The 25573-nt window shown below is 36.7% G+C and overlaps 1 protein-coding gene across 1 annotated transcript in view; it reads left to right on the forward strand.

Annotated features, from left to right (window-relative positions):
- Window positions 1–994: 994 nt before the first annotated feature.
- LOC121421985 overlaps window positions 995–25573 on the forward strand; it is a gene marked incomplete at its 3' end in the record, with an annotated part of 56249 nt that continues 31670 nt past the window's right edge. The window contains exons 1-11 of the mRNA XM_041616786.1: window positions 995–1115; window positions 1486–1659; window positions 5701–5874; window positions 8115–8237; window positions 8961–9097; window positions 9657–9830; window positions 12259–12444; window positions 14665–14889; window positions 16420–16714; window positions 24130–24327; window positions 25370–25486. Of these exons, the coding sequence (XP_041472720.1) occupies window positions 1031–1115; window positions 1486–1659; window positions 5701–5874; window positions 8115–8237; window positions 8961–9097; window positions 9657–9830; window positions 12259–12444; window positions 14665–14889; window positions 16420–16714; window positions 24130–24327; window positions 25370–25486 (1888 nt within the window). The remainder of the gene's footprint in view (window positions 1116–1485; window positions 1660–5700; window positions 5875–8114; window positions 8238–8960; window positions 9098–9656; window positions 9831–12258; window positions 12445–14664; window positions 14890–16419; window positions 16715–24129; window positions 24328–25369; window positions 25487–25573) is intronic.

The raw sequence follows: 25573 nt of genomic DNA on the forward strand, positions 1-25573 counted from the left end.
TAGCCTGTAACATGGGCTACTCTACCGGTAACGGCATTCTAACAGAGCTCTTGTGTGATAATGGGACCCTTTCTGCCCCTGTTCCTGTCTGTTATGGTAAGATCCTCTTTATCTTGAGTAAAGCTGCCCAATAAAAAAAATCATTAAAATTTGGTCGAAAAGCTTAGGTTTGCAAACTTTTTTCTTTTTTTTCATAAGCCACTTTGTTTTAATCGGGTTTTGAATTTAACTGATCATTTTTGTCTTCCATTTTTAAAGATTAATTAAAAAAAAGTGTTTACTTTTTTCATTTTATTTGAATAAATATTTCTTATTTGTTACAATTGTTTTCTTTAAAATTGGGAAAGTTTTTTTGGGTCCTAATTGATTAGAGCATAATTCTGTTTTAATTTTTGGTAATATGTTTACGAGGGATCCGTTTTTTCCCTATTGCAGAAAACTGTGACATAGATGCAATTCCTTTCTCAAATCAAACAATGGCTGATTCTTTAGACCATGATGAAGGTATCGTTATAGCCTGTAACATTGGCTACTCTACCGGTATGGGCATTCTAACAGAGCTCATGTGTCATAACGGGACCCTTTCTACATCTATTCCTGTCTGTTATGGTAAGATCCTTTCAATATAGCAAAAAGCTGCTTATTAAAAAAACGAGATTAGTCCGAAAATTCAGATTTGCAAACTTTTCCTTTTTTTAAATGCCACCTTTTTATCAGGTTTTAAAATAAAGATCTAATCATTTTTTTATTTTCCATTTTTTATATTTAATTAAAAAAAAATGTTTACCCTTTTTACATTTTATTTTTATAAATATTTTTTGTTTGTTACAATTGTTTTCTTTACAATTAGGCAAGTTTTGGGGGTCCTAATTGATTAGAGCATAATTCTGTTTTAATTTTTGGTAATATGTTAACGAGGAATCCTTTTTTCCTTATTGCAGAAAACTGTGACATAGATGCAATTCCTTTCTCAAATCAAACAATGGTTAATTCTTTGGACCATGATGCAAGTATCATTATAGCCTGTAACATGGGCTACTCTACTGGTAACAGCATTCTAACAGAGCTCTTGTGTGATAATGGGACCCTGTCTGCACCTGTTCCTGTCTGTTATGGTGAGATCCTATAAATCTTGAATAAAGCTGCAAATTCAAAAGAATTGATTTTTTTTAATATGTAGATTTGCACACTTTGTTAATTTTTCGAATGTGCCACTTCGTTTTACTTGGGTTGTGATTGTATTAGCTGACTTAAGAACTGAGCATTTGTTTATTTCATGTTCTTCAAAAACAATTCCTAAAAGATTCTTACCCTTTCGGGGGTATTTTATCCTGATCAATATTTCTTGAATGTATAACCATTTTTTTTTCTTCAGAAAGTATGCAAAAGGCATTTTTTCGGGTCCTAATTCATTAAATAATGATTCTGTGTGTTATCATTGTTGGAAATATTGTTACCAAGGCATCCCTTTTCCCCCTATTGCAGAAAACTGTGACATAGATGCAATTCCTTTCTCAAATCAAACAATGGCTGATTCTTTGGACCGTGATGCAAGTATTGTTATAGCCTGTAACACGGGCTACTCTACCGGAATGAGCATTCTAACAGAGCTCACGTGCGATAACGGGACACTTTCTGCACCTCTTCCTGTCTGTTATGGTAAGATCCTATTATAATTGAATAAAGCTGCCAAATCAAAATTGTTGATTTGTTCGGAAAATGTAGATTTGCACATTGTGTTAAATTTTTTAATGTGCCACTTTGTTTTAATGGGGTTGTGATTGTATTAGCTCTCTTCAGAAATAAGCTTGTGTTTATTTCATGTACTTTAAAGACGGTTTATTGCCATTTCGTCCACTGCCATTTTGTCCACTACCCACATGGTCTAATATCATTTCGTCTACCATCAGTTGGTCCACTATCCACATGGTCCAATTACCATTTCGTCTAATAGCCATTTCGTCTATTATCATTTGATCTAATAGCCATTTGGTCTAATGGTATTTTTTTGCCAATTGGTCCAATAGCCACTTTGTCCACTATCATTACGTCTATTCCCATTTGGTCTAATAGCCAAATGGTCTAAAGGCAAATGGTCTAATAACCACTTGGTATACTTTCATTTCGTCCATGTTCCATTTGGTCTAACTGCATTTGGTCTACTATCACTTGGTCTAAACTCATTTCGGCTAACAATCATTTGGTCTAATTGCCATTTGGTCTAATAACCAATATGTCCAATTGCCATTTTGGCTAATCACCATTTCGTCTAATATTCATTTCGTCTAATACGCATACTGGTCTACTATGCTGCACTAGCGCCCTCTACGACCCGAGTCGACTCTATTGGCGATTGTGGGCCTAATTAATTACCAATTCTCGTCAACTTCTTGATTTATTTTATCACTGTTGACTAGTGTTGTTCGTCATTGATTACTTTGCATTATGGAAGTGTTTTCCACTCAAAGGGGGAAGCAATGTGTGTCTTATCGAGGTTATACATACACGATACGGGCGAGGAAAAACGGAATGGTATACTGGCGATGTCGCCAGCGGACAACGTTCGGACGTTGGTAATCGGTATCTCTCGGTAATAAAGGGCATCCAGACCCCCCCCCCCCCCTCAGAAAAGGCATAGCTACGCCGCTGAATGAAATACATTAGTTAAACATGTTCAAGAGGTTTACATGGCTCTCAAAGTATCCTTTTATAAGTTAATTTACTATTTAAAAAAAAATAAAAAAATAAATAAAAGATTTTCTAACCATTCGAGGAAAAAAATATAAGAACGTATCGTTTTTTAAATCAGAATTAAAAAAAATCAGATCAGGCTGCACGCTGGCTGATGAGTGAGGTCCGTCTCATATTCATGCGCGTATTCTGGGGGGGCCTTAGGGGGCCTGGGCCCCCGGGGTAGGCGAAAGTGGGCGCCAAAAAGGGGAGAAAAGAGAGGAAAAGAAAAGGGAGAGAAAAAAAGAGGGAAAGAAGAAGAGAAAGAGAAAAAAATGGGGAAGAAAGAGAGAAGGAAAAAAAGAAGAGGGAAGAGGGAGAAAGAAAAGGAAAAAAAGAAAGGGAAACATCTCATGCTTCGCGCTCGCATTAATAATTCATTGAGATATGTATCCTGTACATAATAACAAAAGAAAAATGATTAAAATCTCCCATTTTTGAGATCTGAAAATAGGGAAACAGCTTCAGCTCTTGCTGCGCGCTCACATTTTTATTTATGATACATCCATCTCTTCTTGAATTCCTTCAAACAATCCTTAATCTGTTACTTCTTTATTTCAATTAACCAACATTTTCGGCAATAATTGCAGTAATTGTTCATTTTAAGATAATTATGTATCCTGTATTACAGGGAGTGTTAAAAGTGTCCTGAAATATCAATTTGTTTTAACTCGCCGTGCACATATTTGTATATTCATTTCTAAACTGGATATATAGTGCCGTGGATTGTCAATGTCTAATTCCTTCCTTCAGCTTTTTCTCGTCTCGTTCCCCGTTTTCTTTTCCCTCCTTCTCTTTTTTTCTCCCCCACCCTTTTCTCTTTTTTGGGGCCGTCAATAAGGAAGGGCGGACGCTTTGCCCTCCTCGAAATGCCTATGTATCCACTTATGAATGCTTACAAACAGTCCTTAAAACGTCATTTTTCATGTCAGAATATCACAAATTTCGACCCGCGCTCGCATTGTTTATTTAGATGTGTATTATGTACAAATTTACAAAAAGTGATTGAAGTGCCCCGTTTTGAGGTCTGAATATAGGAAAAGTTCAGCTCCCACTGTGATGTTGCATTCACAAAAGTAAAATATGTATCTTCAAGAATTCCTAAACGCAGTCCTTAAAACGCCCCTGTTTCATGTCAGTATATGGAAAATTCTCAGCTCGCGATCCGCGCTTGCAATCCTCGCATTAGTTATTAATATAGAGAAATGTGCAGGATTTCAAACAGTGTCAAGACTTACGATTTTATGTGTAAAATAATAGTGGGCCTACATGAAATAAAATGTTTATAAAAAAAAAAGATCAGCTCGCGAAAGCAAAAAAAAAAAAAAACACGGAAAAAACCCTCTTCGATCCGCAGACAGGGGAATATATAAATGAATGAACATTTTTCGAGCAACAGCCCCCCTCCCCCCTGCCCCCATTAGCAAAAGCTAGATCCACAAAAGGGATGTGTTATGATTATACCCGGCAGGCCTATATACTCGCGACCAAAAATCTACTCTAGTGATTTCAATACCCCCCCCCCCTTCCTGTAAACTCCTGGATTCGCGCCTACGTAGTAGTAATTATTTTAATTATGTATATTATTTCTATTATGATTATCCTTATTATTATCATTTTTGTTAATAGTAATATGATCATCATATTAGTAATATGATCATCATAATTATTATTAGTAGTAATATTATTGTGAATTTTATTATTATTATTATTTATTAGTATCATTATGATGATTATCATTCTTATTATTATATCCATTAATTGCTACTGCATGAGTATATAACAAACATTATACTCATCGTTATTGTCAATACTACTAGGCCTACATTTATTTTAGGCGCAGGCGGGCTTCTAGCGACGGGAAACGAACAAAAAGGGAGAGGATAGTACAGGGAAAGAAGATAGGACAGATCGGGAAGAGCTCTTTTTTGGGGGGTGGGGGGTATATTGATCAATAATATTTCTTTAAAAGGCTATATTGTCTTTCATCTGTTTATCGTATTTTGATATCGGAATACAATATTCTCCATTCTTTTTTTTAAATAAAAATTGAGCGACAAATTAAAATAAAAGGATCCTTTTCCATTTTCCCCATCTTAGTTCCCCCTTTTATATGTGTGTGTGTGCGTTTTAGGGGGGGGTGGGGGTGCCTGAGTTGCTGTACCCACTGAATCGACCCTTGCGATAGTAGTTATCATCATAGTTTTTAGGGGTCTTTTTAAACTAATATCATCAATAATTTCAAGGTATTAAAGTCATTTCGCTCCCCTCCTCGGATAACGCAAATTATTTGTATTAGACGAAATGGCTATTGGACCGAAAGGCTATTAGACTAAATGGCTATTGGACGATTTGGGAATTGGACGAAATGGTTAGTAGACGATTTGGTTGGTAGACGAACTGATTATTGGACCTAATGGTTGATGGACGAAATGACTATTAGACGAAATGGCAATTGGACGAGTTGATAAGTAGACGATGTGGATATTGGACCAACTGAAATAAGCCGACATGGCTATTGGACCAAATGAACGGTGGACGAACTGGTTAATGGACGATTTGGCATTAGACCAAATGGATTTAGACGAAATGGTTGGTAGACGAAATGGTTGTAGACGAATTGGCTATAGACTAACTGGCTATTAGACTAAATGGCTATTAGACGAAATGGTGATTGGACGAAATGGGTGGTAGACGAAATGTTGATGGACGAAATGGCATTAGACGAAATGAATGTAGACCATGTGGTGAGTGGACGGGATAGCAGTAGACGAATTGGCAATTTACCAAGACAATTCCTAAAAGATTTTTGCTGTTTCCGGGGTATTTTATTCTGATCAATATTTCTTGCATGTAATACAATTTTTTTTCTTAAGAGAATATGCAAAAGGCAATTTCTTTCGGGCCCTAATTCATTAAATAATGATTCTGTGTGTTAGCGTTGTTGGTAATATTGTTCCCCTATTGCAGAAAACTGTGACATAGAGGCAATTCCTTTTTCAAATCAAACAATGGCTGATTCTTTGGACCATGATTCAAGTATTGTTATAGCCTGTAACATGGGCTACTCTGCCGGTATGGACAATCTAACAGAGGTCATTTGTTATAACGGGACCCTTTCTACACCTATTTCTGTCTGTTATGGTAAGTTCATATTAATCTTGAATAAAGCTGCCAAATCAATATAATTGGTTTGTTCGGAAATTTTAGATTTGCAAACTGTTTATTTTAGTGTGCCACTTTGTCTTCATGGAGTTGTGACTACTTTCTTAACCCTTACTTATCTCGGGGGGGGGGGGGGTCAATTTGAGGAAGTTTTGATCATTAATCATTATTATGATTATTGATAAGACTGAACACTGATAATAATGATAACCACTGATGGTAATGGCCAGTGGGGGTTGTTCTTAAAGCAACTGTGCTTATGACTTGCCCCTCCCGTACAATGATTGTATTTGTATTATATATGTCTTTGTTTTATGTTTAATTGATGCATGGAATAAAATCAATTATGATGAATGTAATAATTGATGATAATGAACATACTACTAATAATAATAATGATAATTCCGATATTAATATTAATTGGACATTTCTTTTTTTAAATTCCTATATCGCTAAGTGTTGCGTTGAGTTGATATAATGGCATTTGCATTCTAAAAGAATATTTACCTCTTTTCTGATCACCATACAGGGTGACCAGACGTCCCGTATTTCCCGGGATTGTCCCGTATTTTGCTCCTTCGTCCCGGCGTCCCGACAAACCCTTCCCGGGACGCCTAATTGTCCCGTATTTCAGAATATTGAACAAATGTAGTTAATACATTTAAAAGTGAAGAATTTTCATTAAATAACCAACATATGACGGAGCAGAAACAACAATTAAATGGATAACTGTAAAGTTTTGCAAGTTCTGCGGTGATTTTCTAAAACAATTTACTTTTTAAAATTTTTTAAATACATTAAAAAATAACACCAAATAACATAGTGATTTTGTTAGATGATTGGATTTTTTTTGTTTGTTTGAAGTTTGAACTTTTGTCCTCTTTCTTTCTTTTCTACCCTATCCTTCACTGTTAAAAAAACCCTGATTTTACAGAAAAATAAAAGAAGATTTTGCAGAAAGCAATACCAGAATCATTCTTTAAATTCATGAAACAGGAATTTTTCTGCAATTTAACAGAACAGGTCTGTTAGAAATAGGAGATGTAAGGAAATTTGTAAGATTACACACACCAAATACCAATTTCCTGTAAGATTACGCAATCTGGTAAGATTACAGGTGTTCTCGAGACTCTGCTGCAGGAACTTCTTTTGGTTTAAGGATAAATTTTCTAACAGTGTTCCTGCTTGTCCTTTTTTGTTCCATCTATCTTTATTTCCTATCTTTCTTTCCTGAACATTTTTTCTCTCTTTCCTTCTTTCTCTGACTTTCCTTCTTTATCAAAATTCCTTTTTTATTTCCTTCATTCTTTCTTTCCTTGAAATTTCATGGCTTCCTTCTCTCTTCCATTCCTGTTTCTTTTCGTTCTTTCTCTCCTTCCATTATTTTCTCATACATTATTTTAAGTTTTCGTTCTCTCCCTTCATTCTCCCCTCCCTCTCTTTCTTCCTTTCTTTATTTCATTTTTCCCTTTAATTCTTTTCCCTCTTTCTTTCTTTCTTTCTTTCTTTCCTTCCTTATTTCTTTCCTTCCTTCCTTCCTTCCTTCCTCCCTCTCTCCCTGTTTTTCTTTCTCTCAAAGAATGAAGGATACATATTTCTTTCCTTCATTCTTTCCTCCTCATTTTTTTTACTTTCAAATTTTCCCTTTGATTCTCTTTATTTTTTTCTTTTACATATTTATTCATCTTCCATTCCTTTCTTTTTCTTTCTTTCTATATTCATTTCAAAGAATGACGGAAACTTTTTTTATCTCTATTCTTTCTTTCATCTTTCTTTTATTCTAACTTTCTGTTATTTTTTAAAAAATAATTTCTTCATTTTCTGTCCTTCTCAATTCATTTCTTTTCTTTCTCTCCTTCATTCTTTTATTCACCCTCCCTTCCAATTCTTTATATTTTTCACAAGTCTAACACTTTGTGTGGGCAACTTCGAGGCGGTCTGAAACCACCTATTTTGATCTTTGTATATTGTCCCGTATTTCATTTTGTGAAATCTGGTCACCCTGTCACCATATTAAAATCAAAAGTGTGTAAAATTGTGCCGTGTTATGTCAGTTACTGTGAAAATGCCGACATATATCTTATTTGGTGTGGTTTGGTTATGGTTAGTGATCTACTCTACTCTAAACTTTTAATCCATCGCAATTGAGCCAGTGGTTCTATACAGTATATGACAAACCATATGAATATTATTACCATGATTATCACTAATACAACCAGATATCAACGAATGTACATCGGGCATCGATGGCTGTGACGTAAACGCCCGGTGTGTGAACAACATAGGAAGTTATACCTGTGAATGCCAAGATGGATATGATGGCAATGGACTTTCTTGCAATGGTGATTTACATGTTTCTCAATTATAATTTTGAAATTATACTTGCCGTAGCGCTTAACAAAGCAATGATTAATATGACATGGATTGTAAAGAAGGAAATGAAGAAAGTCCCTTATGTAAAGGTATAGACGTACACACATTCCTATAAACTGTCTTCGAAGCTCATTCACACAATCCCTTGGGTCATAGTCAAGTTTCCTTTATGTCAATTCCCCTAACAAGTTCTTATGTTTGACATCCTTTCCCCTTTATCGTGAAATTGCTGACCAAACCAAACGCACTCTCCCTTTTCCTATATATATATAAAGTTTATGCATGCTTCCACCCCAGAAACCATCATTCAATCGTTACAGTAACAATGTATTCAAAATAAATGTAACAAATCAATGTCCCCCAAACACAACGCTGCTTTCCTTTTGGTGAAATATCGGAGCATATAGAACAAATAATCGATTTTTCTTGTCAGTTGTGACGACAAACTATCACTTTCTTTTCGATTATTGGCCAATGGATGTAAACTTTTTCATTCCTTGGATTCGTTTTCAGAAGATATAGCTACATCTACATCTCTTTGGAATGATACAATATACCAAATAATCCTCTTGGTCTTTCCTAATACTCACTTTAGAAAAATGTAGCTACAGCTAATTATTGTTTTGGAAGTTATAGTTCTTCCATCACTTGCATCTGCTGATTATTTGCTTTATTTTTTATTTACTGTTTAGAGCGTATTTACATCGATTATGGATCCGGGTTTGACCGGTCACTAGAATATGTTCAATCCAGCGATCTAGCGTGGTTTACTGTAAGACTGGATACAGGGTTTCCTATCAGCTATGGTCAACTATACACCTACATAAGTGTGAGTATTATGTTACGTACACAGATATAGCTACATCATTCTGATTCTCTTCGGAAATGAGAGAATATTAAACAAATAATCAGTGCATAACGGTGCGCTGGTACTACATTTCAGTCAAGTCGCTGGAATCTCGGTCCGAAGTGAGTGGGGAGGTGGTACAGCTTGTGGCGCTCTCACAAGCCGGTGTTAACCGGGTAAGAAACTGAGTCTAATGTCCTACATCCCATTCGGGTAAAAACTGAAATAGGACAGAATATGTACACATGTAACCATATATATCTAGGTTAGATAAGACCTTATTACTGGTCATTCTTTTATATACAGAACGGGGTATGGCACCAACAGATCATAGGCTTATCTAAGAGTGTGGCTACCCATATGGCGTGGCTCTTGAGGAATACAACCCTTAGTGGAACTTGGGGGTAAAATGCGCGTACTACGATATATGACCCCACCACAATTCCTACATCCATCTCTAAGAAGTTCAAGTAAAGCACTTTTCCTTGTAATTCGATAACGAAACATGGCGGCCTCATTCTTCTGATTCATCTCATTACAGTGTACATCAACGGGCATGATTCATTTTTCGAACTACTATCCACATAGCTATAACCTGTACAAGTACATCAACCCGTCCTTATATAACCTTTATGATATCTACCGCGATCCATCTATTGCGGTATTCGGTTCACCGGTCGACCTTTACCGCGGCAATCCAAGGATCTATTATCAGGTAAGTTATTCAAGTACATCTTTCGAACTACTATCCAAGAAGCTAATACCTGCCATTATAACACTACATAGTTTATGAATCTGGTTCATAAAACTTGGCCATAAGAATCATCAAGTATCACTGAACATCCTGTGCGAATTTCAGATCACATGACCAAGGTCAAAGGTCATTTAAGATCAATGGACGTTGGCCATGTTGGGAGTATTTTGTTTAATTACCATCACAACTCTGAAAGTGGGTGATCTAGATCATTAATCTTGGACATAGCAATGATCAGGTATCGCTGAACATCCCTTGCGAGTTTTAGGTCGCATGACCAAATTCAATGGTCATTTAAGGTCAATGAACTTTGACCATGCAGGGGGTAATTGTTTGATTGCTGGCAAAACTTTGAAAGCCTGTAGATATAGTTCATTAAATGTGGAAATGAGGGTAATCAAGTTTCACTGACAAGTCTTAGTTCACATGATTATTTCCTTATTTCGTAGTTTTCTATTCCCCAAATGGTACAGAATTTGAGAATTTGTATTGGACTTTGGTTGAAAATGAATGAAGAAATTATGTGACAGGAGTCAGATCAGATACAGTCAAAAAGCCGTACCAAGTACGTTTAAGTCCTTGTTCGGCTTGGTTAGATCCTGTGTCTATTATTGTGTCGCAAAAAGTTAACTCAACCCTTTCTGTTTGAAGCAAATGATTCGTTCGGTCTGAAGTGCTTTCAATCCACAAGTGAATTTATGTCAATAAAGACAACCTTAGTATTTTGTCATGCTTTGGGTTAGGTTCTTCTTTTCATTTTAACGCCGTGTAAATAGTTAATTGATTAGCATTAATATACGATACTGCAACAAATAATGAAAATTTTGTTTTAAATTTGATTTCCTTTTTTATTTACAGGAAATAGATAGTGGTATGATTCTCACTTGGGGTGCGAGAGGTCCCGGGTTCGATTCCCAGACAAGCCTCAAAATTTTTTGTTGCGATACTGCAAGAAATAAGAGTGAAAATTTTGTTTTAAATTTGATTTCCTTTTTTTAAACAGGAAATAGAATAACCATACACTAAACAGAAATAAAACCAAACATGTCATGTCTTGAAGAGTTAGATGTGCTATCAAAAGTTATGATAGTCCTGTATTAAATCCAAATAAAATCTACGGTGGTTGGCGAAGATTCCTACATTAAAGTTCACAATTATGGCGATGATGAAATTGATGTTGAAGCACGATGAAGTCACTATAAATGAGTTGAAATATCTGTGAAGACGATGTTGCTGATGATTAACAGTCAAATTCAGCAATCCATGGGTTGAAAAGCGTTCATTAAAACAGGTTCATGATCTCGATGAGAACAAGCCTCAATGTTTATTTGTTACGATACTGCAACAAATAACAATGAAAAATTATTAATAATTTTTTTTTTTTTTTATTTACAGAAAATAGATCGTACACTTAGCGAAAATAAAAACCAAACATCTTATATGTCTTGAAGAGTTAGATGTCCATGCTATCCAAAGTTATGATAGTCCTGTACTATGTCCAGATAAAATCCAAGTTGGCTGTCGAAGATTCCTTAAATTAACGTTCACAATGATGGCGATGATGGAATTGATTCTTAAGCACAATGAATAACAAGGGTCACTGTAATGAGTTGACATGTCTCTGAAGACGATTTTGATGATTTAAAGTCAGTAATTCATTGGTTGAAAAGCGTTCATTAAAACAGCTTGATGATCTCGATGAGAATTGAGAATCCCTCTCTCAAAGTAAATGCAAAAAGTTCGTTGATGGCGTGCAAATAATTCTGCAGAAGATAAATGTTGTATTCCAGTTTGAAATAAACTATGCTCTGACATAAAATCTGGTGTGGAACTTTGAATTCTGATCTGATATGATGATGTCCTTGAAAAAACTGTCAGTTATATATGAATATTCACTTTTCTTGAAGTTTTCTTGTATTGTCTACAAAAAGAACATTCTGCAAATTTCTGGAGCAGTCTAATTTTAAAAGATTGTGGAATGACCTCAGTGAAATTAACAGTGTAAACAACAGAGCTGATCATATTGTCAATTTCCACTACCACTAGGAGTCTCTATTGTGTAGTGGTCTCTATTGTGTATCTTTGCACATTCAAGAAATAACAAAAATTATGTATCTCATTGAATAGGCGCTTGCAAAACTTGCTGAGACATTCTGGAATACCATTACATGCTATGAATGTCCTTAAAGAGAAAATAACTAAATAAAGGAATGTTATTGCTCTTACAATTCTACTTATATACTTAAGTAGTATATACTTAAAATGAATATTATTATTTCCTACCATTATTGTGATAATTTCTATTACTATTATTATCATTTAATTGGTTTAATGTGTGGTTTTTTTTTTCATTTTTATTGTTATCATTACAATTCCCTTCGTTTTGTAGGTATACGACATCAACAGAGGATATGAAAATTCAGCTGCTCTACTTGCAGCGATACAAGAAAGACTGTATGCATCTTTGTCCCTTCCGGCAGGGTTAGAGTCCTTCCGGTTCATCAATGGAATCAACTTCATTTGCAAGGTCACGTGGGAAAATTTGCAACCTCAGGGGTCGGTGCCAGGACAGGAGGTAAAGTTGAAATTATTGTTACAGTTCCTACAGAGGCATAATGCTTTGCTTGATAGGCAAACACGGATATTCAAAAGAATCGCGCCACGTTGGGATCCCTTTGAAATCGGGTAGGCCGGACTCCCTCTATTATATCAATGTCAGATCCTATTGCGCCGCAACGTTCCTTCCTCTTTTTCAAATGTTTGGCTTTATTCTCCCGATGAATCTACTCCATCTTCTGTAGATATTAACTCTAAAATGACCGGGCTATTTGAGATGTATTGATGGGCCCTCCCCTTTTTGGTACACTCAATATTTACCACATAAACTACAAGTCGGTATGAAAACAGTCGGAAAAAAATAAATATTTTTTTATTCATTGCGGATAAAATATGCAAATTTAATTCGTTAAAAGCACCATTTGCATATTCAGCACCATTTTTTTTTCTTTTTTCCAGATGTCATCATTCTAATCTAATTTAATTGTGTTTTCACAAAGAAAAAATGCGAAAGCCTATTTTTTTTCCTTATGTATTTCTGTGTTTTATATTTGTTATCTATTTCTTTGTTTTTTTTTCTTTTGTTTTTCATTGTTTTCAATAATAATGATAATACATAATATTTGTACAGCGCACTTTCCATCTTGATTGGATGTTCAAGGCGCTTCGGAGCAGAACAACAACAAAAGCTATTTACATATAATACATGTCTGAACAATAAGTCAATGTCTACCAATATGCACTCTTAAACAGGTATGTTTTCAGGTTGCCCTTGAAGGAGGTCACTGAAGTCTGGGTTTTCAAATTCTGTGGAAGAGAATTCCACAGGCTAGGCCCTGCATGAGCAAAGGCCCGTTCCCCCGCATGATTTCCTACCAACTAGAGTTGGTAAGAGATTACAGGATGAGGATCGTAATTAAGGTTCTTGAGGGTTGGTAATTATGCATCAAAGACTTATTGTAACTGGGCGATGTTTCATTGACTATATGAAAAAAAATTCAAACAAGGGTTTTAAAGGTTATGCTTTCCTTCAGGGGCAACCAGTGAAGAGTTTTCAATATAGGGGTGATGTGGCTGCGCTTGCTAAAAATAGTAACAATACGCGTAGTTGCATTTTGCAACCTCTGCAATGTCCCAAGTTGAGAATCTGGTAAGTTGTAAAAGAGGCTATTACGAAAATCGAATCGTGAAGAAATGAGTGAATGTACCAGTCTCTCTATTGCTGAGTGGGATATTTTCTTATGAAGCCAATATTGCACAATTGATAACGAACTGATTTGCAAATGCTTGTAATCTGGTTGGACATGTGAGAATCAAAAGTAACTGCAAGATTGCGACATGATTTTTACAAGGGGATGTCATTGCCTGAGATAGAAATGGAATCAATGTTGAATTTGTGAAATTGAAACTTTGAGCCCCAAAATAAAAAAAACTCACATTACAATGGTTCAAAAGTAACAAATTCGACTTCAATTAAGTGTCAATGTCAACTTTGCATCTTTCAAGATTGCACAGGGTTTGTATGGCACTAGTTTGATTGGGTAGAATGTTACAAAATCTGAATATCATCTGCATATAAATGATCGTGAACAGAGTGACGTTTAAAGAATATCTCGAAGCCCTGTTATTTAAATAAAGAGCACAGTGGACCCTCTAACAGAGCCCTGGGGGATGCCGCAGACTAATGGGCTAGATGAAGAGGTAGCACCATTCAGGAGACTGACTGTTAATGAATTGAGAGATAAGTTTTCAGCCATTGTAGGGCCTTGCCCTCAACACCTAAACTAGTCAGAGTGCTGATAAGTAAGGTGTGATCTATGTAAATTATTACAGATCATTTAACAACTAAATTTAACCCTAAATTATTTAAGCAGACCAATTAGAATTAAAGATAATCACCCTTGAATGAGTTCTCATATATGTTGTACACAAAATAACGAAATGAGCCATTTCGGCATGACACTGTCTCTTAACAATTCGTATTTCGCGAATTTGGTCTCAAAAGCTGCGCAAGACTTAAAGAAAAAGTTTTAGAAGTTTGCGGCGCTATCTTTTTGCATTTTTGAAATACCGCCCCTTTAGGGTAAATCGCCATTAAAGATGTTTGACTGATTACTGATCATGCTTCTTTCAAAGAGTGTGATCTGATTTAATAAAGCTAGAATTGATCTATCAACGGCAACCATTCGGGGGTTTTTTGGCAGTTGATTGCAAATCTGTTTCTTACAACTCCCCTTAGACTGTAACCTACCAAGCTGTTCTCTTCACTGACGGAAGAAGAAGTGGTGTACTGACAATGTACCAGCGAGGCAGTTTCAACTGGAATCCGATCTCTAAGTCAGTACCGGCTAGAATCGGTGTCAGCACCAGGCATAATTGGTATAACGCCTATGAAGGAAACTCTCTAGCTGTAATGTATGAAAGCTATCGTCCTGATCTTAGAGTTGGCAACACTGGTCTGCTGGTAAAGTATAGGTTCCTTTACGTTCTTACGTTTTAGTGTTCCGTCTACGGAATACCAGCAACTGCAACATCTATTGTACATGCTAACACAAAATGTTTTCTTGATTTGATGTACACTCATCCTTCCATTCAGCAATGTTGTTTTTATGATTGTGTGTGCCCTTCTTACAGTAGTTTACAAAGAAAATGAAGTTAACGATGACATATCTTGAAGTACTTGGGGATCTGTTTTGATCTAGACTTTTGAATGTTAACAGTTCATAAAATGGCAGAGATCTTAACTGTCTCGATTTCACCGCACACCTTTTGATTAGTCTGTGACCCGATTTTGGATAAAACCTAATACAATTTGATGTTAATATTGAATCATGGAATATCTTACTATGTAATGTTCTAAATTATCGCATGAATACGTAATTATGTTCAAATCAGTGACTTTGCTATCATCCTTATTAGATTAAAAGCTAATTTAATATCTAGCTGTTATGACACCATAACAGTTGTATGAGTGGCTATGATTTGAAACTTATTTGGGCTTATCATCCAAAATGGTTATATATAAGTTCTCTCATACTTTTCATTCACCTATTTAGAAAATGAGGAAAATGTGATTTGTTCCAAAATCCGATCGTGGATCAGTTATACGGTGTGCTGTGGCCTCTAGCCATTATGTTGATATCACAGCATGAAATATTAATTTCATTAACCCTCCTTAATAATCTTTAAAAAAAATATCTCAACCTAACTATTATCAAGGACATAAAATAAAATGCAACATGTAGGTTGCTTTTAAAGTCTTAGGGCCAAGACCCTTATTGAAACATCAGTAATCATTAAAGAAATATTTGATATGAAAAAGCGCCATTCCATACCCTTTTTCACAAATTTATGCACAACGGGAATATGTTCTTATACCGTATAACAGCGCTTCTCAAACGATGGGCCGTGAAGCTCTCATAGGTGGGCCGTGAGAAGCTCCAGAGAAAGAAAAAAAATATGGGGGAAAAAATATAGTATGTTTCACAGACCTAGACCTGTCCGACAGCCCGAATATGTATTGTTTGATCGGTCTACGTGGGTCAAACAAAGGTAAAGCATGCTTTATGCATGTTGTAATATGCATACACATTATGACGGTTTCGATTTAACTTTGATGTGAACCTTATCAGGTATGCATATTGTGTTAATTGTCGCCCATTTACCGGACCTTTGCGAATGCACTTAGTTCTTGAAGTGTTTGTTTCCAACGTGCTCCAGGGCTTTTATTCAAATTTCGAAAACATACTTTCATCAAAATGGACCCTTTTTTAAAGCTGAGTTTTCCACATTTAAACGTTTGTGCAATGCTTCATATTCCTAATTGACAAATAGGCCTACTCCTTCTTTGGTTTATCATGACATACTTTTCTTTATGTATCTCTCACTCTCCTTCTCTCCCTCTTTCATTCCGCCTTCACATTCAGCAGAGTGAATTTAGGGCATCATAGATCAAATATAAATAATATTTTCATTATTATCTCTTACTAAACAGGGCCGAGACATCTACCGTCTTGATTCGAACCCTGACTGGTACATCAACCCACGCCGATACTGTCAAGATTGGTACAGCGATGATCTGAGCAGGCCATCCTGGGCACCGTGGGCAGAGCCGTGTCCCTGTACTCGCTGGCAGGCCCAGATTGATGGAAGGTTTACTCGCTGCAACTACCCAATCTACGGCTACGGTTATGGCTACGGGTATGGCTACGGTTATGGCTACGGGTATGGCTACGGTTATGGCTACGGATACGGTTACGGCTCTGCGGGACTTCCTAGTTATTATTTCGGTGAGCAGTATATTTTTCTTTTCGTGCATCTGTTTCTTGTAATGAAGACATTCATTTATCATAAGTGGGTCTTGTCATATTCCTTCTTGTAATATATCATATTCCTCAGACTTGAGAGTTATCTTATAAGATTCTACCAGAACATCCTGGCTGCATCCAACAACATCCCTTATTCAAATATTGGCCATTGTCTTGATCTCAAGCTTTACCATGTGCAAATTCACAATCTGATCCCTGTTAACATAAAAATGGACCGGATGCTAAACTAGAACAGGGCTTACATTAATGAAATGACATCAAGCCCACGGTTTCATGCCCCCTTACTTTTTATTTTGTACAATGTGCTCATTTGATTTTCTACCAGGTTCTGTAATAAAGTGCCCCATAGAAAAGTCAGCTTATCCTCAAAATATCAATAGCCTGGATAACAAAGTGTTACGATACTGCAACAAATAACAATCAGAAATTGATGTATAAAGTTTAATTTCCTCTTTTTTTTTATTACAGGAAATAATTATACATAAATAAAACAAATAATGATCTTACATAAATCTCTTGAAATGTCCGATGTAAAATCCCGAAGTGATGATACTATATCCAAGTAATAATCCAAATGATAAAATCCCAGTTGACTGGCGAAAATTCACAATGATGGCGATGATGAAACTGATGTTGAAGTCCGATGAATAATAAAAGTCACTGTAACGAGTTGAAATGTCCGTGAAGACGATGTTGATGATGATTAACAGTCAATTTCAGCAATCCATGGGTTGAAGCGTGTTCATTGAACAGGTTGATGATGTTGATGATCTCGATGAGAACTGATAATTTCTCTCTCAAAATAACTGCAAACAGTTCATTGATGCATAAACTGCTCTGATCTGATCTGGTGAAGTGATCTCATATGATGTGATGTGATCTCCTGCTCTCATATGATGTGATGGTCAAAGTGATCTAATATGATGTGATGATAATCTTGAAGAATCCACCAGCTTTATATAGTTTGCAGCTATTCTTCTAGAACTCACTATTAAGGAAGGTTCTAGCATTTTCTTTAAAAAAACTTTCTTCTTTCAGGAGCAGTCAAAATCCAGAAGACTCTTGAATGACCTCATTGAAATCAACAGTGTGTCAATAACATAGCTAAGCCTATTGTTCCTAATCTCTATTCAGAAATAACAATACAACTCCTTGGCCTTTTAAATAGGCAAGGCCTGCATAATAAAAAGACATTCCTGAATGTTCTTTACAATTCTTGGCTATCCTTAAAGGGAAATAACTAATAGATGAATGTAATTGCTTTTAAAATTCTTTTACAATTATTCTTATATATAACACCTCCCCCATCGGAGAAAAGAAAGCTTTACCGTAGTAAAGGTTTCTTTAAGATTACTTTTTCTTTTAACTGTTCAAAGTCATCTTGATAAATCATTTACATTTATCGTGTACAAAGATATAGTACTTAACGAACATGTTAAAATAAGTGAACATCAAAGATGTTTTCTTCAAATGACACACTTGGTCAAAATCATGAATAATTTCACTTTTTATACTCTTGATAGAGCATCAGCAATTACATTATTCTTTCCCTTTATGTGTACAATTTTCAAAGGGAATGGTTGGAGCATTAGGCTCCATCTATACAGTCTTTGATTCTTTGTTTTGAATTTCTCTAAAAACACAAGAGGATTGTGATCTGTATAGACTGTAATCTCTCCATTGGTTAGATACACCTCAAACTGCTGAAGGGCTAGTACGAGACTCAGGGCCTCTTTTTCAATAGTTGAGTATTTCTTTTGAAACCGATTGAGTTTCTTAGAGAAGTAGCACACTGGTTTTTCGATGCCTTCTTTATCTTCTTGGAGCAATACTGCTCCTACTCCAACATCACATGCATCAATTGCTACTTTGAATGGCTTTGTGAAGTTTGGAGCTGCCAAAATAGGCTCATTCACCAAAATGGCCTTTAATTTCTCAAATGATCTTTGACATTCGTCAGACCAAACATACTTCACTTTTGCCTTCAGCAGGTTTGTCAGAGGACTAACCACAGTACTGTAATTTGGAACAAATTTCCTGTAGAAGCCACTCATACCTAAGAATCTGAGCAATTCTTTCTTAGTTGTGGGAGTTGGAAAGTCTAAGATAGCTTGTATCTTGGCTTCTCTTGGTAGCACTTGCCCTTGACCAACCACATGACCAAGATATGTGACCTTTGCCTTGGCAAATTCACTTTTCATCAGATTCACTACTAGATTGGCTTTGTCCAGCCTGTCAAACAGTGCTCGCAAATGATTCAGATGATCATTCCAAGTATCACTGTATACTAGGATGTCGTCTATGTATACGACACAATTGTCAAGTCCGGCAATCACTTGATTTGTCAACCTTTGGAAGGTTGCTGGTGCATTTTTCATTCCAAAAGGCATGACTTTGCATTGAAACAAGCCTCCAGGTGTGACAAAGGCTGATATCTCTTTGGCTCGGTCAGTCAGTGGCACTTGCCAATATCCTTTAAGCAAGTCTATCTTTGTGATATAGGCAGAATTTCCAACCCTATCAATACAATCTTCTAACCTAGGAATTGGATACGAGTCAGTCTTAGTTACTGCATTTACCTTCCGGTAATCAATGCAAAATCTCTGAGAGCCGTCTGGCTTTGGAACCATTACAATGGGAGAACTCCAACTACTCTGACTCGGTTCGATTATGTCATTATCTAACATAAACTGTATTTCCTTATTCACCATTTCCAACTTGCTTGGATTGAGCCTATAAGGATTCTGTTTGATAGGTCTTACATCACCTATGTCTACGTCATGTACAGTTAAAGGTGTACGACCTGGTTTGTCTTTACACACATTTTCATATTCTCTTAACAGGCCAGATATATCATTCCTCTGATCTTCAGGCAGGTATTTTAATGCCTCATCCATATTTCCTAACATCTCTGAGTTAGACAACTTTATACCACATGGTTCGTTCTTAGATACATCTGTATAAGACAATTCATTATCTGTCTTTCCATAGCATTCTTCTTCATGAACATCTACATGTTTTTCTTCTTCTTTGACCTGTGTTGTACCTATTGGCTGACTAGCCTCTCGCTCAAAGTATTCTTTCAACATGTTTACATGACAAACTCTTTGAGACTTTCTTCGATCAGGGGTACTGATCACATAGTTGACATCATTCAATTTCTTTTTGACTATGTAGGGACCACTAAACCTAGCTTTCAAGGGCTCACCTTGCAAAGGCAACAACACTAACACTTTGTCTCCAGGCTTGAAACTTCGCTCTTTTGCATTTTTGTCAGCATGAGCTTTCATTTTTCCCTGCGACTCTTTCAAGTGTTCCTTAGCCACATCACAAGCTTTTGAGAGCCTTTCTCTAAACTTTGACACATAGTCTAGAAGGTTTACATCATCATCCTGAACCATAAACCTCTCTTTGATAAGCTTTAGAGGACCCCTAACCTCATGACCATAGACCAATTCAAATGGACTGAAACCTGTGGACTCATTCGGGGAATCCCTAGTTGCAAACAGTAGGAATGAGATCCCTTTATCCCAGTCATCGGGATAGTCTTCACAATAAGCCCTAATCATGGTCTTCAAAGTCTGATGATAGCGTTCTAACGCTCCTTGGGACTGTGGGTGATAAGCAGAAGACTTAATCTGCTTTACTCCCAACTCCTTCATAACTTGCTGAAATATTCCTGACATGAAATTTGACCCTTGATCAGATTGAATTTCCTTCGGCAGACCGTACCTAGTGAAAAACTGCACTAACGCCTGGACCACTGTCTTCGCAGTGATACTCCTCAAAGGTATTGCCTCTGGAAACCGTGTAGACAAGTCCATAATCGTCAGGAGAAATCTGTGACCCGACCTCGTTCTGGGTAAGGGTCCGACACAATCAACAAGAACCCTAGTAAAAGGTTCATCAAATGCAGGAATGGGTATCAATGGAGCAGGCTTGATAGAAGGCTGTGCCTTACCAATAATCTGACATGTGTGACATGTCTTACAGAAATGCACAACATCTTTGTGCATCTTAGGCCAATAGAAATGCCTCATAATTCTATCTTCTGTCTTCCGAATACCGACATGACCTGCCATAGGTAACTCATGAGCCATTTTCAGAATATCTGTGCGGTAACAAGGAGGAACTACAACCTGGTGAATTATACACCAATCTTCATCAGCTGGTCTCCGGGGAGGTCTCCATTTCCTCATCAAAATGTCATCTTTGACATAAAAGCACTCAGGAACCTTATCAGCCTCAGCCTCAGAACATGCTTTCTGTGACAAGCTTTTTAATTCTGGGTCTGCCTGTTGTGCCTGTACTAGGGAGGATTTACTAAACAAACTATCATTGTTAGCAACAGAGCCTTCAACACTATCCCCATTCAAATCCTTGAAAAAGGTTTCAGCTAACCAGACATCAGTACTCTCCTCTACATCAGCAGATTCCGCATCATCCTTTTCAGCTCTACGAGTCTGAGACCTAGTAACAACACAATCCGGGAAAATCCCTGGAAAATCTTCCTGCAACAATTCAGTTTCAGCTACCTCAACGGGCTTTTCCGAAACCACTGGAGATGCAACAACTTTATCTCCAGCCAAGTCGTTACCTAACAAGAAATCATCACCTTTCATGGGTAATTCTGGAACGACACCAACAGTCACAGGACCACTAACTAGGTCACACTTTAAGTCGACCTTATGCAAAGGAACCGACATGAAATTTGGGCCAATACCTTGAACTAAGACGTTGGCATTCTCTGAACTCTCCGGAGGAAGAGCCGAATCCCCTGGCACCATCAGGGACTGTGCAGCCCCTGTATCCCTAAGGATCACCACTGACCTACCAGCAGCACCAGTCGAACAAGGGGATACTTCACCATCATGCAAAAAACTTCTAAAAGTTTCATCAACCTGTTTGACTTTATCAGCAAATACTAGAGAAACACTCTCAACATCTTGATTGGGCTCTGATGGAACAAACTCCATCGAGGGAACACTTGTTTGCTTGACAAAACCCATGTCTTTCTTACTTTTGGTTGGCATTCCAACCAATTTCCAACATGATTCTTTCAAATGTCCCGATTTATGACAATGAGTACAAATTTTGGAACGACGACTCTCAGACCTTTTGGTTGATTCTGTGCCCCCACTAGCCTGATTCTTATTAGCGTCTTTGTCCTTGCTTGCATATTTTCCCTCACTAGGTTTATTGTGGGATTCAAATGACCCTTTACCTTTCTTTTTCCAATAATTCTTGAAAGGAGGCCTATCTCCACTACCTTTATGTGTGACCTCAAATTCATCAGCTACTATGGCTGCTTTACTGACTTCAGTAACTCTATGGTCATCTAAGTGAGATTTAATGCCAAAAGGAAGACTCTTTTTGAATTCTTCTAGGAGGACAGCTTCCCTAAGGTGAACAAAATCTTTGTCAACTTTCAGTGATCTATACCACTTATCGAACATCATCTCTTGTTCCCTAGCAAATTCAACATACGTCTGGCCTGATTGTCTTTGCATGTTCCTAAATTTATGTCTGTACGCTTCTGGTACCAACTCATATGCATTGAGAATTGTTTCTTTTACTGTAGCATAGTCACATGATTGCGTTTCAGAGAGCGAAGAATAGACTTTTGCAGCCTTTCCAACAAAAACACTTTGAAGGAGAAGAGTCCAGTATTCCTCGGGCCAATTCAATCTCTTGGCCACTTTTTCAAATGACACAAAATATGTATCAACTCCCTCTTCATCAAATTTTGGCACAAGGCGAATATTTTTCGCCACATCAAAGCCTTGGGGAGATTTATCTTTAACAAAGTTAGTATTTGCATGAGCTAACTCCATTTCTTTCAACTTTAACTGGTACTCCAATCTCATTTTCTCCATTTCAATGTTTTCTCTGATTCTTTCCTTCTCGACATTCTCTTTCATTTTCATTTCCATTTCAAACTTTGCAAGTTGAATCTGAGCATCATCTGAAACAGTAACAGAAATTTCAGACTCCTCTGTAAGCTTCATGTGACTAGCTAACAAGTCAATTATCTCTGCCTTCTTTAATCCTGGGGCTAGAGATACACCAAAATGATCACAAACTGTTATCAAATCATCTTTCTTCAGTGACTTCAACTGATCATATGACAATTCTGTCATTGCAAGAAATTCTTCAACATCAAATGTAGCCATAGTGAATATACACAAATACAAGCACGTAATAACACAGTACAGTATATTCTAGAACTTTCCAAAAATTTCCAGAATGTTTTCAATTCAAATTGAGATTTGTTTCAAACTGACTTTCGTCTCAAATTGGCTTTCGTTTCCTGAAAAACTGATTTTCGTTTCAAATTGGCTTATACAAATTTGGTTTTCGTTTCCCGGACAAGCCCCCAAAATTATTTGTTACGATACTGCAACAAATAACAATCAGAAATTGATGTATAAAGTTTAATTTCCTCTTTTTTTTTATTACAGGAAATAATTATACATAAATAAAACAAATAATGATCTTACATAAATCTCTTGAAATGTCCGATGTAAAATCCCGAAGTGATGATACTATATCCAAGTAATAATCCAAATGATAAAATCCCAGTTGACTGGCGAAAATTCACAATGATGGCGATGATGAAACTGATGTTGAAGTCCGATGAATAATAAAAGTCACTGTAACGAGTTGAAATGTCCGTGAAGATGATGTTGATGATGATTAACAGTCAATTTCAGCAATCCATGGGTTGAAGCGTGTTCATTGAACAGGTTGATGATGTTGATGATCTCGATGAGAACTGATAATTTCTCTCTCAAAATAACTGCAAACAGTTCATTGATGCATAAACTGCTCTGATCTGATCTGGTGAAGTGATCTCATATGATGTGATGTGATCTCCTGCTCTCATATGATGTGATGGTCAAAGTGATCTAATATGATGTGATGATAATCTTGAAGAATCCACCAGCTTTATATAGTTTGCAGCTATTCTTCTAGAACTCACTATTAAGGAAGGTTCTAGCATTTTCTTTAAAAAAACTTTCTTCTTTCAGGAGCAGTCAAAATCCAGAAGACTCTTGAATGACCTCATTGAAATCAACAGTGTGTCAATAACATAGCTAAGCCTATTGTTCCTAATCTCTATTCAGAAATAACAATACAACTCCTTGGCCTTTTAAATAGGCAAGGCCTGCATAATAAAAAGACATTCCTGAATGTTCTTTACAATTCTTGGCTATCCTTAAAGGGAAATAACTAATAGATGAATGTAATTGCTTTTAAAATTCTTTTACAATTATTCTTATATATAACAAAAGTGCAATACCACAGTCCTAATCAGGATACTAATATTACTATGATTCACTTGTATTTTGTCATATCTTATGTCCTATTAACAGACAGAAGAGCGACTACCTGTTATCAGCCTCGATGGCCCAGATTTGGAGGTGGATACAGATGTACCTATGAGTTCTCTGCTTTGATCAGGGGCTATAGAAGTCTTTGGCGGTCCAGCCACTACCAAGCAGTCATGCCACCGAACGCTAGATTCTTCTCATTCTTCTATTACTCCCTTAGTTACTATTATGCATGGATTGGTGAGTTTGCATGTACATCATATGTCAAGTGTTGTGGTCTTGTATAGCTGACATAGCTTTGACAGTGCCGTGAGTTCGATTCCTAGTCCTTGGGGTAATTTCCTTCAGCGAGAGATAAGCCCCGCATTGTCCTTCCTCTTGAGGCAAATGATTGCCTTCCCTGATAATTTCTTGAATGCGCGACGCTCTTTTGACAGCTTGAGCTAAGCCGCATAATAAATGTGCACCGTTAAATAATGAGTTGTGCTTCAGCGACCTCCATGTACGAAGATTTAAGAACAGAGAAGATGTATTATGAAATGCCTTTCAGGACAAAACACATTCAAGGAGTCTTTGTCGAAAAGTAGTGAATCAAAACAGCAGTTTAGTCCTTGACTCCGGACAAGCAATATATTTGCAATTTTTCATCAGCTCCAAAACCTAAGACAAAAATTTTCGACAACGACCTCCCAGCTGATTCTTTGTCATTTGACGGGTATTTTCAATGCATGTATTGTGCTCTTAAATACTCCGTACGACACGGACCGAAAACATCATATTATATGTACGGTACCATTATACTCAATTAAAAAAACTTTTTAATCGTCACTTTAATCCTTTAGTTTAGTACCTCCTTTAGAAAATTGTCTCAGTGCTGTAAAATAAATGCAGCATAATTACCCTGGGCTCAGGAAACGGATTCCTCCATGTTCCAATTCATAGTCCTCGGAAGCGGGGGTGCTGAAGCAACCCCAAGTTTTGTCCTTTGGGGTGCTGCGTGTATCATTCTGCATAGGTTGCACTCGCAGGTATTCTGGAAGATGTGTAAAAAATGCAAATATAAACAAAATAGCCTTCATTTCCCTTCGGGGAACAGTAATGGATTTTTCTTTTGTGCCCCTGACCCACATGCCGTTCCCGCATTTCTTTGCATGTTCATGTACTGTAAATTTTTGTATTGTAATGTAATGTGTTTGTACTATTTATATTGGACAAATAAATAATAATGAATTCCACTATTCACCTTGTATTAGTTAATCAGTATCTGTTTTACACTGGATAGAGAGAGATGTCTTACCCCGTTTCTACTGCTGTGGACTTGCTGGTGGAAATTTCTGTAGTCTTTACGAGCGACGTCGTCCACGTGCTCACTGCTTTGGTTACAGACGACCATGGTTGGGTAAGAAATATCACCGAACTGATATAATGATTAACAATATATTATTTTCATATTATCAGATGCGAAATCATGGTAGTAGATGTATTA

This window comes from Lytechinus variegatus, chromosome 9, assembly GCF_018143015.1.
Source record: "Lytechinus variegatus isolate NC3 chromosome 9, Lvar_3.0, whole genome shotgun sequence".
NCBI classification, from domain to species: domain Eukaryota; kingdom Metazoa; phylum Echinodermata; class Echinoidea; order Temnopleuroida; family Toxopneustidae; genus Lytechinus; species Lytechinus variegatus.